Source organism: Helianthus annuus, chromosome 9 (assembly GCF_002127325.2).
Source record: "Helianthus annuus cultivar XRQ/B chromosome 9, HanXRQr2.0-SUNRISE, whole genome shotgun sequence".
Lineage (NCBI taxonomy): Eukaryota > Viridiplantae > Streptophyta > Magnoliopsida > Asterales > Asteraceae > Helianthus > Helianthus annuus.
This window is the reverse complement of record NC_035441.2, coordinates 98,606,445-98,622,230: the sequence shown is the minus strand read 5'-3', so window position 1 is coordinate 98,622,230 and position 15,786 is coordinate 98,606,445. Positions and strand designations below refer to the sequence as shown.

Sequence of the window (15,786 nt, the reverse complement as noted above, 5' to 3'; positions counted from 1 at the left end):
ACATATTCTTTAGATTATAACAAAAATCATAATTAAACTTTTTTCTTCAGAATACAAAATAAGTTGAGTCGCTCTTGTTGAAGATGCGATGCAACCTATATAATTAAAAGTTTTAAAACCATCTCCATCGTCAGTTTAGAGAATCAACGGGACTCGATAGATTTATTCGATGCTAGAGACGGTAAAAGTCATATCTAGAAAAATAAAATGTGGTGCAGCTAAGATGACAACTAAAACCATCAATACTGAAAATGACTAAGAAAGACTAGTCAAATAACAGATATCGACGGGTTAGAAAAGTTTATAACACTACTGTTGGCCAATTATAACAACAAACCAAAACTCAACTATGATGATTGATATAAACCATGAAATGATCAAAGTCAATGACGAAAGCGATTTGTTACAAAAACAAAATTGACCACTATATAGACCTCATTTCAAACCCTACTAATTATTCGCTAGATGAAGTCATTAAACTTAATATAAAAATCAATTATTAAAAGGAATGTTAGATTTTAATAATCTCAACTATTCGTAGTTGGCCTAACTATTAACATATTCGCCTCCAATAGACCCTGACTAACAGAACCCTAACGCCGTTAATCTCCGGTCGCCGGAAAAACGTTTTTGGCTGGAAAACTCAACATTTTCGTCGCAAACCTCTTTGTAACCTTATTACCGACTTTTAGAAATCTTTTTTCTAGTAAAAACCTCAATTTGGCTGGAAAATTCAACTTTTTGGCCGGAAAACTCAACATCTTTGTCCCAAATCTCTTTGTAACCTTAGATCGTACCTTTAAAAACCTTTTATTGACCAAAAACGGTTTTCCGGCGGCCGCACTAACGGCGTTAGGGTTCTGTTAGTCAGGGTGTATTGGTGGCGAATATGTCACTAGTTGGGACTGTCAATGGTTATTTTTGAAGTTAAGACTATTAACGACCAACAATAAATGATTGAGATTATTAAAATTCAAAATTTCTTATTAAAACTACTAAACATTTTTTACAAGTATTTTGGTTGGGTGGACCAAGATGCCAAACACGACGGCAATATGAGAAAAAGAAATCCAAACTGGCCCCACACCACCCAAAATCTTGTAACCATAACACACGTACACCTTCACTATATAACTCAAAAACCCATAGCCCCCCATCACTCACACACACTCACTGTGTTCTATGTGAGAGATAAACACCCACACAACTCACAGATTTACATACGTACATATTCTGTATCTATATCTTTAACCAACTCTTCTCACTTCTCAATCTCCTATGGCTTCTCTTTCAATCTTTCTTGTTTTTAACCTATTTTTCTCAACCTTTTTTCCAACAAGTTCCTCAATTTCTACAAAAAATCTAATCCTACCACTAAAGATTCAATCAGTTCCATCCGGGTCGGGTCAAAAACCGCCAAACAAGCTGGCTTTCCACCATAACGTTTCTTTAACGGTGTCACTCTCCGTTGGGTCGCCGCCGCAGGCGGTGACGGTGGTTCTCGACACCGGCAGCGAGCTGTCGTGGCTCCGCTGCAAGAAAACACCAACCACTCCACTATGGTTCGACTCACAACGTTCGAAAACCTACACTCCGGTTCCTTGTAGCTCCCCAACTTGTAGGACCCGAACCCGTGACTTCACCTTACCCGTTTCTTGTGACCCGAAAAAGTTATGTCATGCTATTGTTTCATACGCTGATGCCACTTCTGTTGAAGGTACTCTTTTATTTTAATTTATTATTTTACTTTTTTTTTGTTTTTTAAAAATTTAATTTATTATTTTAATTTATTAAATGTTCGTAGGTAATCTCGCGTATGATACGTTTCGGTTCACGAATTCGGATCTTCCTCAGGTGGTATTCGGGTGCATGGATTCCGGGTCGAGTTCGAACCAAGATGAGGATTCCAAGGCCACCGGGTTATTGGGTATGAACCGGGGCTCTTTATCGTTCGTTTCGCAAATGGGATTTTCTAAGTTCTCGTATTGCATATCGGGTCGGGACTCGACCGGGGTTTTACTGTTTGGGGACACGAAGATTTCGTGGCTCGGGCCGTTAAGTTACACGCCGTTAGTCAACATGTCAACGCGGTTACCGTATTTCGACCGGGTGGCGTACACGGTCCAGCTCGAAGGGATAAAAGTTGCGGGTACGGTTTTAGGTTTGCCCAAATCGGTATATGTACCCGACCACACGGGTGCAGGTCAAACCATGGTGGACTCGGGTACCCAGTTTACGTTCCTTCTCGGGCCCGTTTACACCGCTTTGAAAAACGAGTTTTTGAAACAAACAAAATCGGTGTTACGGGTTTATGAGGATCCGGATTTCGTGTTCCAAGGTGCGATGGACCTTTGTTACCGTATTGACCGTAAACGGGTCGGGTTACCTGTGTTACCTAGTGTTACTTTGATGTTTCGGGGCGCCCAAATGAGCATTTCGGGTGAGAGGTTGTTGGTTCAAGTACCCGGTATGATTAAAGGGAATGATCAAATACATTGTTTTACATTTGGGAATTCGGCTCTTTTAGGGATTGAAGCCTATGTGATCGGACATCATCATCAACAAAACATGTGGATGGAATTTGACCTTGCAAACTCTCGGGTCGGGTTGGCCCAGGTTAGGTGTGATTTAGCAAGTCAAAAGCTTGGAATGGGCCTATAGATGATGGGTCAAGTGGGGTATGCTGGATATTTATTTAACCTTGGATTGAACCGGGTCAGGGCTTAACTAATGGGCCGGGTTAGATTAAGTACCCGAGTCTTACAACTGTTGGATCATGTCGGGTCCGGGTTCAAGGACTGGCTTTTGTAGAATAGTTGTAAAGTTATTTTTACATGCATTTTGATTTATTTGAGTGATTTGCTTCTTTTGCATTGTAAATGGTAACAAATGGACATATCATGTTTCAAAAAATAAGCAAGATTAATAATTTATTAAAAAATGATGGTAACTTGAACTTGATGTGCATGGTCAAAACAATTGGTGTTAGGTTTGTTATAATATAGAGGGACATATCATATGTGTGTAAAGGATTCTTAAATATGTGATACCCATATGTGGGTCGTATGGAAATGGGATATGGTGTTGGCACACAAGGGTGAAGGAAATCATCCAAAAATTTTATTGTTGTTTGGACTTTAATTTATAAATATAATATTCTATTGTTTTGAAAAAGAAAATATAATATTATACATGTGATTTTAAAGGCTACGATAAATAGTGAATTCACTTAAATTTATTCTTTATAGTATTTGATTATTTTAAAATAACATTAAGTATTGTTGTTATTTTTGTTAATGTCATCAAATTAGTTAATGTCTGATGTATTTAATTAAAATATACATATTTGTTGTAACGAGATTTATTTAAACGAACTAATAGCATAAAAGTAAATAAGGATAGAGTGTTTTTTTAGTCGTAACTTATAATGAGTGCTGATATCGTACCGGTATCGTGACTAATTGATCTGATTCAACCAAAACACTGGCACCGTTACTGGTATTATTCAAACCGGTATATGTATCAGTTATATACGCTTTATCCGATTTAATTTCTATTTAATTTGATTTTACTCTAATAACATGCAATTTTTTTAACTTTTCTTAACCTGAATATTTGTTTACTTTTTTCTAGACATTTCAATATAGTTTTGTATTCAAAATAGAGTGTTTTTGTTGCATCGTAAACTATACATGTCTAGGTATCATATGGTACCATGATGAACTGAGCCGATTTCAATCGAACAACATCGGAACCAGTATCGGTACTGTAATGATCGAAACTGTTACCTGTAGTTGTTTCTATGGTTTTGAATCAAAATTTCTATTCAAAATAAAGTTTCTTTTCTTTTTTGTATCGTGAGCTATATAAATGTAGGTATCGTGGAGTACCGTGATGAGCCGCGTTGATTCCACGCGAACAACATGAGTACCGTCATCGATATTTAAATAATCATAAGCGGTACCGATAATTTTTTTTATGGTTTTCAATCGATATAAAACACGTGTCAAAGTCCTTTTGGGCATATCAAGATCCTTATATTTTGTTTTCTTTTTTTGATTGCTATAGCAATGGCCGATAATGTAACGAACCAAATCGATACTGACCGAATTCCCGCCGCGTAGCGTGAGGGAATTCCTCTAGTTGGTATATATTTTGTAGTCACTAAACTAAATATACCTATAAAATAGTGTTAGACAGCTGCCTGTCATTCCCCTATTGTTCCAACCAATTTACGATTTTATCCCCATTTTAAAATTACGATGTTGTCATCAGTTCAAAATTCCTTTTTACCCCGAGTTCAAAATAAAATTATGCTTTTGCCCCCAACTACAAAATTACAATTTTGCCCTCGGTTTGCCCCGTGTAAATTTACAGTTTTGCCATTAGTTTTGTTTTTTTAGTTGGGGGCAGCTGCATGTCACTCCCCTATTGTTTCAACAAATTTACGATTTTGACCCCGTTTTAAAATTACTATTTTGCCATTAGTTCAAAATTACGTTTTTATCCCAGTTCAAAATAAAATTATGCTTCTGCCCCAACTAAAATTACAATTTTGCTATCGATTCAAAATTACGATTTTGCCCCATGTAAATTTACAGTTTTGCCATTAGTTTTGTTTTCTTTTCATCCAGCCAAATTATGATTTTGCCCTCAATACAAACACATGATTGGGGAATAGTGTCAGGTAGCTGCCTGACACTCCCCCATTGGTCCAACCAATTACGATTTTATCAACGCTCTAAATTTACGATTTTGCCATCAGTTATAAATTACGTTTTTGCCCCAGTTCAAAATAAAATTATGTTTTTGCCCCCAGCTACAAAATATAAATTCTCTCGGTTTAAAATTATGATTTTTCCCCGTGTAAATTTACAGTTTTGCCATTAGTTTTGTTTTTTTCTCCCAGTCAAGTTACGATTTTTCTCTCAATTTAAATTTATATTTTTGCAATCGTTTTTGTTTGTTTTCCCAGTAAAATTACGATTTTGCCCCTATTGTGAAATTACAGTCATACAATCATTTAACTTTTTTTTTGACAACACTGTGGTAGTGTTTTGTTTTAATTGATTGACTCGGTGTAATTTTTATTCGTGCGAGATGGATGCCTGGCAAATGCTCATTTTTCCTGAAAAATTACAATTTTGCGCCCAGTTTATAATTATAGTTTTTCCATCATTTTTGTTTTTTTAACGAAAGGTATGATAGTGTTTTATTTTAATTGATTGACTCAGTGTAATTTTTTTGAGATCGTGTTATGAGTAGTATGTACAGGTAACCGAAGGACAGATGTACATGTTATGAGAGATAAATATTTGGCTTAGTGCCTGGCAACACGGACGGGACAAAATCTAGTTCTATAACAAAGCATATCAAATGTAAAAATAAAGTAACTAAATTGTTAAAAAGAAAAGTTGTCCATCTTTTTTCTTTTAATATATGGGAAGTGTATCTACCATGTATGCAAGGTCGACTCAGTTTTTTTATGTTCTAAAGCGAATAATAAAATTGAAGTTATTTTCATTAATAAAAAGGGTAACTTTGTAAAATAGTAATTAAGTTTTAAAAGTGTTTCAATTAGGTCATTCAAATTTCAAAAGTGTTCCAATCAGGTCACTCAACATTCATTCTTCATTAAAATTAAGGGTTTTTTCATCCATTTCATAGGTAACCATGGTGATGTGAATTTTTGTTTCTTTTTTCTCTTTTATTTGATGCTAACGTCGAAGGATGACGTGGATTGTAACTTGTTTTTTTTTTAATTTTTAATGTAATTAAATGGTTTTTATTTTTAATAAATATAATTTCATATATTAAAACAATTCAACCTCGGCATCTTATGCTCCATTTTTTTCTTGATACATGGAAAAAAGGGCATGACTCGATTTGAATGTTAAGTTATCTAATTGAGACAAAAACGACACCAGTTACCTAATTAGAACACTTTTAAAACTTGGTTACTATTCTGTGAAATTTTCCCTTTAATAAAATCACATTTTGCTTTCCATCCTATTATTCATAGCTTATCTTGTTATCTATTCATAACTAGTGCTTTAGATTCCGCGCGTTGCGCGTTAGGCGTTCTTTTTTTTTCAGTTGTTTTCAAAAGGGTGTTTCTTATGGTGCACGTTTATGTATTAGATTTGTTAGCATATTAAGTTTTTTACATTAAATGGAAGTCCAGGCATTTACTACATATTAGATTTGTTTACATACTACATTAAACGGTAAACGGCCTACATATTAGACTTGTTTACATGCTATGGCTTTTTATACAAAATTCAAAACGGTTTCATGTGTTTTGTTTGACCCCCCATGCCTTCATTGGTGACTTGGTGCCTCAGTCAGTCGTGTCATCATCTCGTACTTTTTTCGACGTCATAGCTTCAGGACCTGTAGTTAATAATGGTTTAGGCGTGATGTCTAATGATAGTATAAGCATGTCCTTATAATATGTTGCTATGCGGAGATAAAGTTAATTCAATACTACAATGACTATAGTTTACCATGTCTACCGGCATTGCATTATATGTGTTTGTATCTAAAAATGAAATGTGGAAGTGGTAGCTATGAAAATGATTAATGGGTAAATATGCATAATTTTGTGTACCTTCGAGCATGTTCAGCGAACGTTTTGCTGAGGTTGTGTTTTATCTTGTTGGTGGTGGTTGTTTTGGTCAAAAATCACAAAAGGATAATGCAACCAAACTCTTTGTAAACGGGGAATGATGCTTGGTTCGATGAACAAAGATAAGGATCACTATAATGAAAATTGCACAAGTGACACAAGGATTTATACGAGGAAAAAGCCCTTGATCAATGAATGATCTCCGGCATAAAAAACCTCGGGTGACGGCAACTACCGATCACCAAACTTCAATATAACAAACAATGTTTTACAACTTCGGATGGTAACGAGCTAGGTACAAGGATCACTATAGTATCGTATGCTGAAGCGTGTGAGAAATGTGTTGTATCTTCCAAATGCTGAAGAGTGCAATTTATACAAGTGTGTGTGGTTGTATTTTAGGCAAATCACCTAACTACTAGCTCGTTACCCCTTTAGGAATAGAAGTAAATTTAGCCTAATTAATTGCCCTTGAATTGTGTTGAGTTTCCATATTCTCCATAACGTCCATCTTTGATTATGCATGTGCGAAATTAGCGTGACAGATTCCTTGTTTACGTTGCTAAGACCTGGTCCAACTCGTAATTCCTGCAAAACAACATTAAATCCAAAGAGAACAATCGTTAGTATGAGGATCCTTAGGATGATCCATGATCCTAATCCTGGAGCTCTTCTGAGGATCACTATCTGCCAAAGAAACAAGGATCACTTGTTAAGATACCAAGTAAGGATCATAGGTCATAAAAATCCAGCCCTAACAATTGCCCCCAAAATATAAGGAGTAATTATGTAATATTAATGAGTTATATTTTGCCGGATCTTATCCATAACTAACTCAACGGGTATATAGCCGTTAAGAATGAACTATCCGTTGCAATCTGACGTCATGGAGGTGACAGCCCTGCATAATCATGATTATAAATAGAGATAGGGATAGAATCGTTTGCATTTAAATTCAGGAACTCTTCCCTTTATAACCGCGACCAGAGGATTGAACAGGTATTCCCCTCTATCTTCTTTCTTCCTTGCTCTGTTTTTCTTTTCTTTTTCCATCGTTCTGCGAAAGATGTTGCTCCGGAATTCTCCCTGTAAGGATCCTAAGAAGAGCAGCCCCTTGAAGGGTCAAGGGATCATCAAGGATTCCCCCACCGAGAGGTGTTGCTTTACCGACCCTCAAATCGATAAAATCCGTCATTGCTTCCCGGCGGAAACCCTTTTCAAGTCTTTTAGTCCTACCGCTTTGAGTGATTTCATCTCTGAGACTTGGGTAGCTTTCCCGGTCACTCCTTTCATGATAGGATACTCGTATCCTTTCCCTCAGTTTACCCAATCCTTTTTCTCTCTTACCGGCATCTGCTATATCCAGGCTATGCCGATGATCTGGAGGGTCTTATACACCCTTGAAAGGATCATCGAACGACAAGGGATAGACTAAGGCATGGCAGAGTTGGCTGAGATGTATGATCTCACAACTTTTGGATCCCACCGATATTTGTTCAAACGAAAGACCGGAGAAGAGCATCCTGTTCTCAAAGTTACCAAAAATGACATGAACTGGAAGCGACGGTTCTTTTTTGTAAAGAGAGATACCATCCCTAATGGGGGGGATTTGCCCAAGAAGTGGGTCACCCATGGTAGGATATAGGATCCTGGAAGGATCACCGTAGAACTTGTCCTGTAGTATGAGAATCACTGATGTTCTGTTGTTTTCTTGTTGTGCAGCTATCTCCGTTTCACACCTGAAGTTGACTCCTGCTGCAAAAGAGAGATTTCTGGCTTTTAAGAAGCTCGATCCTGAAACAAGAACTTTCCAGGTTACTGTCCAGGATTCTCAGGAAGTATCCTCTGCCTCTGTCACAATGTCAAGTAAGTATCCTTATTTAAGGAGTATTTATATAATGAGAGTCAAATAATATTAAGATACTTATCTTGTTTTGGTTGTGTAGGTGCTGGAAAATCCTCTAAGTCTGCTTCGAAGTTCGGCACGATGATCTTACCAATGTCAAATCCGCAAAGAAGAAGACTCCTGCTGCTAGCCCAACTGCTTCAGCCCCTAAAGCACCTATCAGGGGTAAAGGAAGCAAGAAGAGAAAGGCCTCTGAGGATTTGCAAGGTCTGCCCCTGCTCCGCCAACAGTTTCTGGACTACTTTAACGAGGTAAGGATCACTGCCCCTGTTTGTGTATCCTGACAGTTTTGAGGATCACTTGTTTCTGATGTTATGCCTTGTTTTCCTTGCAGAAATTTGTTGAGATAGAGACGTATGTTGGCCACGTCGAGGATCAAGACCGCCAGATTGCTGACCTTCAACAAATGGGTGTGCTGAAGGATCTTAAGATAGCTGACCTTCAGAAGGAGCTTCGGGCCACCAAGGATGATGCTGCCAGGATGCTGATCAATTTTGACTATGAGAAGCATGAGATCACCCAGGATGCCAAGGTCTCTGCTGCAATAACCATGTATAAGATCCAGCTGCAGATGGCTATGGAGGCTCAGGATCCTGCCTTCGACAAGAGAACATGGGATGTAGAGGGCTGGAAGGCGAGGCTGGCAGAGTTGGAGGATGATGAAGAAGCTGAGGAGATCCCGATGCTTGAGGGTGGAGGCGCTGGCAAGGATCATGCTGGAGAGGCAAGCGGAGCTGGTGGTGATGGTGCAGCGAAGGATTGAGCTGCAGGATTGGGCGATGAAGGAAACTTCTAGACATAGCCGGAGCCCAATTTTTTTTTGTTTGGTGGTTGTTGATGTTTTAAAACAATTATGGTTTGTATTTGAACAATAGGTTTAGGGTTGAGGATCTAGGATCCTGTGAACAATAGGTAGGATTACATATGGTGGAGGGATCCTCTGTTTGGGGGATGAAGCCATTGTGATCCTGCCGCTTTTAATTTCCTGCACTTGCTATGACCGCGTGAACAATGGACACCCTTTGCCAACCCATGTGGACGGGCCACGTTTTGCTGGTAGAAACGTGGGTTGGCAATTTTGACAACTTTGAAGGGTTTTAAACCTTTGTTAATAAAATAACTCTAATCTTTTTGGCTTATCTTGTATTGTTATCCTTTTAATTTCCAATTGTTTTGATATATATTTGTCCGAGTGAGAAAAGTTAAGCAAATTATGTTTAAGAAATTTAGGATACGATCCAGGATCAAGTATCCTGTAGTTGAAAACTTCCAAAAAGTGGCTCTTTTTAAGGATCATGGGTTCAGTTGTCAAGGTCTAAGGGTTATTCAAATGAATGATGAATGAAATTAAAAATAGTTAAGGATCATACCTGAGGATCCAAGTTAGGATCCTTAACCTTTAATCAGGATAACCATAAATAAAATCTTAATGGGTAATGTGGATTGAGGATCCTTAATTGTCTAACTTCGAAAACCTGAAAAGTAGAATATAACTTGGGACTAAGCCAATATAAAAGATAAGTCAGTAACTGGGGACAAGTCCAAAGGATAACTGGGGACAAGAAGGATAACTGGGGACAAGCCCAAGGATAACTGGGGACAAGCCCAAGGATCGTATGTAAACTGGAGTATGGCCCTTACTGGCGACTCTCCAAACTTAGTGACATGAAAATGCCAAAACCTTAGCTAACGTGAAAACGTTAGAAACCTTAGGAACGGATGTATGGTACGTCTACCATTATACGTAGGATCCTAGGTATAGCCAGTACGATGGGGTTATCAGCCCCTAAAGCGAGTACTGGTCCCAAAGACGTGAACTATACCAGGATCATCGTGCGCTACAGGCGAAAACTGGGGACAAGCCCAAGGATAACTGGGGACAAGCCCAAATAACTGGGGTTGAACCCAAGGATCTGAGTTGCTTCTGAAGATTGTCGACATTATGCTAAGGATACCTGTACTTATCAGAACTCAAAATCTCGTGAGAGAAGGATGAAGGATACATGATCCTTATCCTTAAATAAGAAGATATGTAAATAAGAGTTCAAGCTTAGGCCATTACCAGAGTAAGGATCATTGATGCTTCAGGGATCCTTGAAGGATACTTCTAATGTAAGGATCACTCATGCCAGAAGGATCCTGCTTACATGAAATATTTTTTCAAGTGGACAGCATTCCAGGCTCTTGGTAACAGATTACCTTCCATGGTAAGCAATCTATATGACCCCTTTCCTGCTTCGGCTTCGATCAAATAAGGGCCTTCCCATTTTGGTGCCAATTTCCCATCAGCGGGATTGGTGGTATTTTGGAATGCTTTTCTCAATACCATATCCCCAACTTGGAATTTCCTTATCCTGACATTTTTGTTGTAAGCACCAGCCATTCTTTGTTGGTAGCTAGCCATCCTTATCCTAGCCAGATCCCTGATTTCTTCAATAGTATCCAAGTCTTGAGCCAGGTTTGCATCATTCTCCTCAGGATCACGGGTACTTGTTCTAGCAGTTGGAACCACCATTTCTGTTGGGATCACTGATTCTGCCCCAAACACCAAAGAGAAGGGTGTTTGACCAGTAGCATTCTTGGGGGTTGTCCTATCAGCCAAAAGCACATAAGGCAATTCCTCTGCCCATTACCCCTTCTTGGATCCAAGTTTCTTCTTCAGATTGTTGATGATGATCTTGTTGGATGATTCTGCTTGACCGTTAGCTTGTGGGTGGACTGGTGTTGATGTTATCATCTTAATCCCCCAACAGTCACAAAAGTTAGTAGTCCTGCTCCCAATAAATTGGGAACCATTATCACATACAATTTCAGAAGGAATGCCAAATCTAGTTATAATGTTTCTCTTAATAAAGGATATAACTTCCTTTTCTCTGACTTGGGCAAAAGCTTCAGCCTCTATCCACTTGGAGAAGTAGTCAGTCATAGCAAGCATGAATACTTTTCCACCAGGTGCCTTTGGGAGCTTGCCAACTATATCCATTCCCCATCTCATGAATGGCCAAGAGGATGGTATAGGATGTAGAAATTCATCCGGCTGATGAAGGATATTGCTGTGTCTTTGACAAGGATCACACTTCTTAGCATACTCCACAGCATCCCTTTTCATAGTTGGCCAGTAGTATCCTGTCCTTAAGATCCTTGAGAACAATGCCCTGCCCCCAGTGTGGTTTCCACAAGCTCCTTCATGGAAGTCTTTTAACACTTCTTGAACTTCAGGATCCTCGATACATCTTAAATATGGTCCTGCAAGAGATCGCTTATATAACACATTATTTAAGATTGTGAATTGAGATACCTTAATCCTGAAAGCCCTAGGATTTTCTCCCATAGGAATCTCCCCGTGTTGTAAGTATCTCATGATTGGTGAGATCCATGATCCTGAATAAGATTGAGTATCCTCACTAGGGATTATTGCAGTATCCTCTTCTATTTCCATGGCCACCTGATTTTCAATAGCAGGAGCCAGGATATGGATGATGGGGATACTTATATCCTCTGGGATCTTCAAAGATGATCCTAGATTGGCCAATGCATCAGCTTCTGTATTTTCCTCCCTTGGTACCTGTGTCAAACTGAAAGAAACAAAGGAGAGTGCCAATTCTTTGACTATCTCTAAATATTTGGTTAGTTTTTCGCCTTTAACAGCATAGGATCCATTAAAGTGATTAGTGATTAACAATGAATCCACGTATACCTCAAGATACCTGATCCCCATATGCTTAGCAATTTGCAAACCAGCGATTAAGGCTTCATATTCAGCCTCATTATTAGTGGCTTGGAACTCACAAGCTATGGAATGGGGTATTATGTCCCCCTGTGGCGATTTTAGTAGTACACCAAGCCCTGTGCCTTTAACGTTTGAGGATCCGTCAGTATGTAGTATCCAAGGATCCTTGGTTTCATCCAGCTGTTGGACTTCCAATTCGGCTTCCTTTTGTAAATCGCTACTGAAATCAGCCACAAAGTCGGCTAATGCTTGGGATTTGATAGCTGTTCTAGGCTCATATCTTATATCATGGGCGCTAAGCTTTACTGCCCACTTAGCCATTCTTCCGGACATCTCTGGTTTCCTGAGGACATTCTTAATTGGGAAATTAGTTCTAACAACAATAATGTGGGTTTCAAAATAATGTCTTAGTTTAGTAGATGCCAGAATCAGTGCAAGGATAAGTTTTTCAAGGTGTGAATACCTGGATTCAGCATCAAGTAAACTCTTACTTACATAATAGACAGGATATTGTGTACCTTCATGATCCTTAACAAGGACTGCACTTACTGCTTTTGAGGATACCGCAAGGTATAAGGATAACACATCTCCTTTTTCTGGCTTCACCAATGCTGGGGCTGAGGACATGTATTCTTTTAGGGCTTGTAAAGCATTCTCATGCTTTTCAGTCCATTCGAATTTTTTGTTCTTTCTTAGGATGTCATAGAATTCTTTACACTTTTCTGAGGATTTGGATATGAATCTGTTCAGGGCTGCTATCCTGCCTGTTAGCCTTTGCACATCCTTAGCGTTGGCAGGGGATTTGATATTCACCAATGCTTTGATTTGTTCCGGGCTTGCTTCAATGCCCCTCTGGGTTACCATATATCCTAAGAATTTACCTGCTTTAACACCAAAGTGACATTTTGAAGGATTAAGCTTCATGTTATAGTTATCAAGGATATCAAATGCTTCCTCCAAGTCCCTTAGGTGATCCTCAGCTTTTTTGGATTTCACCACCATATCGTCTATGTACACTTCCATAGTTTGTCCAAATTGATCTTTGAACATCATGTTCACCAGCCTTTGATATGTTGCACCTGCATTTCTTAATCCAAAAGGCATAGCAATATAATAATATAAACCGGTTGGGGTCATAAAGGCCGTATCCTCTTGGTCAGATGGTTCCATCTGAATTTGTTGGAATCCAGATGATGCATCCATAAAGGTTAACAGTTCATGACCCGCCGTTGCATCCACCATAGAGTCAATGTGGGATAATGGGAAAGGATCCTTGGGACATGCCTTATTCAAATCAGTGAAATCGACACATACCCTCCACTTTCCATTTTTCTTTTGAACAACAACCACATTGGCTAGCCATTTTGGATACTTCATTTCTCTAATCATACCTGCTCGTAGTAATCTTTCTACCTCTTCCTGGATAATGGCATTTCTTTCTAGTGCAAACTTCCTCCTTTTTTGATGGATTGGTTTAATTGACCTGTCAATGCCAAGTTTATGAGTGATAATATCCTTAGATATACCTGTCATATCCTCATGTTTCCATGCAAAGGTAGATTTTCTTCTTTTGAGGAAGGATACTACGTCTTCTTTCATTTTATCAAGGATCCCTGATCCGATGTAGATTTTTGCTTCAGGATTATCAGGATCCAAGAGGATTTCGTCCACATCCTGCTCTCTTGCCTCCAAGACACCCCTTGGAGGATACTTTAATTGCTATTGCTCCCTTGATTTCGAGGCTGGTTTCATTGATGAGGTGTAACAATCCTTAGCCTCCTGCTGATCACTATCGATCTTGATTATTCCCCAAGGGCTAGGGAGCTTCACACATTGATGGTAGGTGGATGGGACTGCCTTCATATCGTGTATCCAAGGCCTGCCAAGGATAACATTACAACAAGACAAACAATCAATAACACAAAATTTCTGATAATTATGTAATCCTTCCACGTAAATTGGGAGTTTGATGTCCCCCAGGGTTTTCTTAGTTTCGCCACTAAATCCTACAAGCACGGAGGATCTTGGTGTGATATCCGATTCCGGGATACCCATTTTCTTCAGAACATCAAGCTGGATAATGTTTACTGAGCTTCCTCTGTCAATAAGGATCCTGCGGACAAAATGGTTAGAAATAAAAAGAGTAATAACTAAACTATCATGATGAGGATCCTGGATGTTAATTCTATCATCCTCATCAAAGGTTATGATTTTTCCTTCCGAGACACTCGACGTTCGAATAGGTCTTTCTCCGTTATCCATTTTAGCTTCCTTTGCATGCCTTTTAGCTGCTGAGAAGGATGTACCACAGATGTCTGATCCTCCAGATATAAAGTTGATCACTTGTGCATCTACTGGAGGAGCTGGAGCTTTCTCAGGGATCCTTTCAGGATCCTGAGTCCTTTGCTTTTTTCTTCCCAACAATTCTTTCAAATGCCCCTTGCTCAGCAGATATCCAATTTCCTTTCGTAATGCGATGCATTCCTCTGTCAAATGCTCAAAATCTTCATGGTATGCACACCACTTTGATTTATCTTTAGTTGCGGCTGTTTTGTCATTTTTTCTGGGCCATCTGGCCTTTTCTCCCAGATTCTGCATTGCAAGGATTAGTTCATGACTATCAATGGAAAAACAGTATTCAGAAATTGGAGGATAATCTTCATCATCCTCTTCTTGGTCAACAGCATGCACATTCTGATTGTCAGTTCTGTTATAGGATTTGAATTTGTTGCTTTTGAAAGAGGATCCTTGCTTTTCTTGTTTTGAGGATCCTACTTGTCTCTCCTTGTAGATCCCCTTGAGTCTATGGATCGTCACAGAATTGTCTTTCCAATCAAGAGTGCGGAATCCTCTTGATCAGAATTAGCAGAAAACGTGTAGGAAACAGAAACAGCAAATCACTTTCAAACCGGGTTTTCTATTGATTATCAATCTCACGAATTACAATCAATCCAAAACCCTAACAACCCTAAATTTCGTCCAAGACCTAGTCCCTCACGAAATTGCTCTCTCAAACACTGTTTTGGCTGATTAACCTTAACCCTAATGTCTAACCTTGTTTATATAACACAAGGTTTACAAGTGGGCTAGGTCAAGACTCTTGGGCTGCGAATTGGACAGGCCCAATTCGCCCCCATCACCCAATTCTTTGGGTTTAGTTAGCCCAAACATAACAACTAACTATTACAAAGCTAAACCCGCTAACTGTTTATCGTTTAACTAATTACAAGATATCCAAAGACCAAATCTAAGCTGTTGTCACAAACATGCACCAACAAACTCCCCCTTGACAATAGCTTCATAAAAACTTTGTCTTGAGTCAAAACTTTGTCTTCGGTCTTCTTGCAATCTTTATGTAGTCTCGCACTGTCTTTGGTCTTTGGATAGCTTCAGCTTCAATAGCTTCTGTCAGCAACAGACTCCCCCTAAGCTGATGCATCCAATCACCAAATCTTCAACACGTTAGCGTTTGAGTAAACTCCAGTTCAGCATTTTCACAGCAATCTTCAAACTCTTCAATCT

General features: G+C 38.9%; 1 protein-coding gene across 1 annotated transcript; it reads left to right on the top strand.

The window, feature by feature from the left end:
* Positions 1 to 1,154: 1,154 nt before the first annotated feature.
* On the top strand, positions 1,155 to 2,913 carry LOC110877954 (aspartic proteinase PCS1). Its single transcript, XM_022126181.2, has 2 exons — positions 1,155 to 1,717; positions 1,805 to 2,913. The coding sequence occupies exons 1-2, from the start codon at positions 1,279 to 1,281 to the stop codon at positions 2,659 to 2,661; spliced, it is 1,296 nt and encodes a 431-aa protein (XP_021981873.1). The 5' UTR covers positions 1,155 to 1,278; the 3' UTR covers positions 2,662 to 2,913.
* Positions 2,914 to 15,786: the final 12,873 nt, after the last annotated feature.